The 1,336-nt window shown below is 41.4% G+C and overlaps 1 protein-coding gene across 1 annotated transcript; it reads right to left on the reverse strand.

Moving 5' to 3' along the window:
• On the reverse strand, nucleotides 1–537 carry LOC114745134 (putative invertase inhibitor). The gene has a single exon (XM_028933278.1). The coding sequence runs from the start codon at nucleotides 535–537 to the stop codon at nucleotides 1–3; it is 537 nt and encodes a 178-aa protein (XP_028789111.1).
• Nucleotides 538–1,336: the final 799 nt, after the last annotated feature.

A 1,336-nucleotide genomic window follows, 5' to 3' on the forward strand; every position in this document is an offset into this window, starting at 1 on the left:
CTACTGATGAATCTTGATGAAAGCCAGAGACATTGCGTTAAGCTCAAAATACGTCTTATCATGCTCTGTTAAAGGAGACTCTTCGTTCCCGTCAGTGAATTGGTTTTCACAGGTCACAGAAGCTTCCATGGCCGCGCTTACCTTCATACTCGCTGTGTTAAAATCTTGAGACTCAAAAGCTCCCATGGCGTCATCCAAATCAGCAAGGGAATCTGAGTAAAGATCAGAACAATCTTTCAAGCATTCCTTGGCGTATTCACTGAACTGGTTGGGCTCCTTCAAAAGATCGGAAATGGTGGAAACTATGTCTGTTGCGTTGGACTTTGTTATCTGAATCGACATGGCCACAAGATCTCCAAGGCTGGTTGGTGGATTGCTCTGAGAGATCACGGCCTCAAGGCTGGCGACGCAGAAATCATAGTGAACGATTGGATCATTCTCCGAGGCCTTCGTGCAAGATTCTCGAATGAAATCGCAGCCATTTGAAGCTTGAAACAGAATCAATAATACGACGAAACTTGAAGGATAAAGAGTCATAAACTTCATTCTTCTTCTTGATCTTCTTGTGTGTTGTTTCGGACTATGTGGCTCTCAAACGGGGCTGTGTCTATATATATGGGTTGAAAATTTGAGCTTTTTTCTGGTGGGATTTGAGAAGATTATTATCTGCGGGCTTTTGCAGTTGTGGTTTGGTTGATTAGATACGCATGCACGTAAGATTAGTCGGAAATCGCAAGAAAAATGGTACCGAATTTAACAGAAATCTGACGTGTTAGTTAATTTGACTCGTTTTAGTTTCCCTTTGTTCCAAAAGAGAGAGAAAAAGGAATCCTTGTTGTGCCTTGTAAGTTACAACTACGTTGCTGCTCAAGTTATATCCCCTGCGAAGTTGGATTTTGCGGTCCATACATGTGGATATGTGGGTGAAATTGTCATGACTTCAAAGTTTGGTTCTTAGAGCTTCATTAGAAGGCAATGAATGAAAAAGGCGAGGAGACAAGTCGCACGCACGCACGCACGCACAGAGAGAGAGAGAGAGATTTTTTGCATTTATAGGGTGTTTGGATGAAAACCAAACCATGGTTTTAAAAGTGTTTTTCGGTATGCGAGGTAAATATGTGAAGGAGTTTGTCTCGATTTGCAGAAAAGTGCTTTTAAAAAGCACTTATGGGAGAATCCAAACACCCCCTTAATGGAAAAGGCAGGGGTAGAAGCTTGGAGCGAATTTTGAGGCCATGATCTCTTCATGTCCAGGTGAAATCAGTTTCATCACAGTGATAAGCGTTATAATACTTATCAAATCTTAACTATTCAAATTTAATTTTAACGGCCTTGA

The sequence above is a fragment of the Neltuma alba genome, unplaced genomic scaffold, assembly GCF_004799145.2.
Source record: "Neltuma alba isolate B1F8T4 unplaced genomic scaffold, ASM479914v2 tig00004533_pilon, whole genome shotgun sequence".
Lineage (NCBI taxonomy): Eukaryota > Viridiplantae > Streptophyta > Magnoliopsida > Fabales > Fabaceae > Neltuma > Neltuma alba.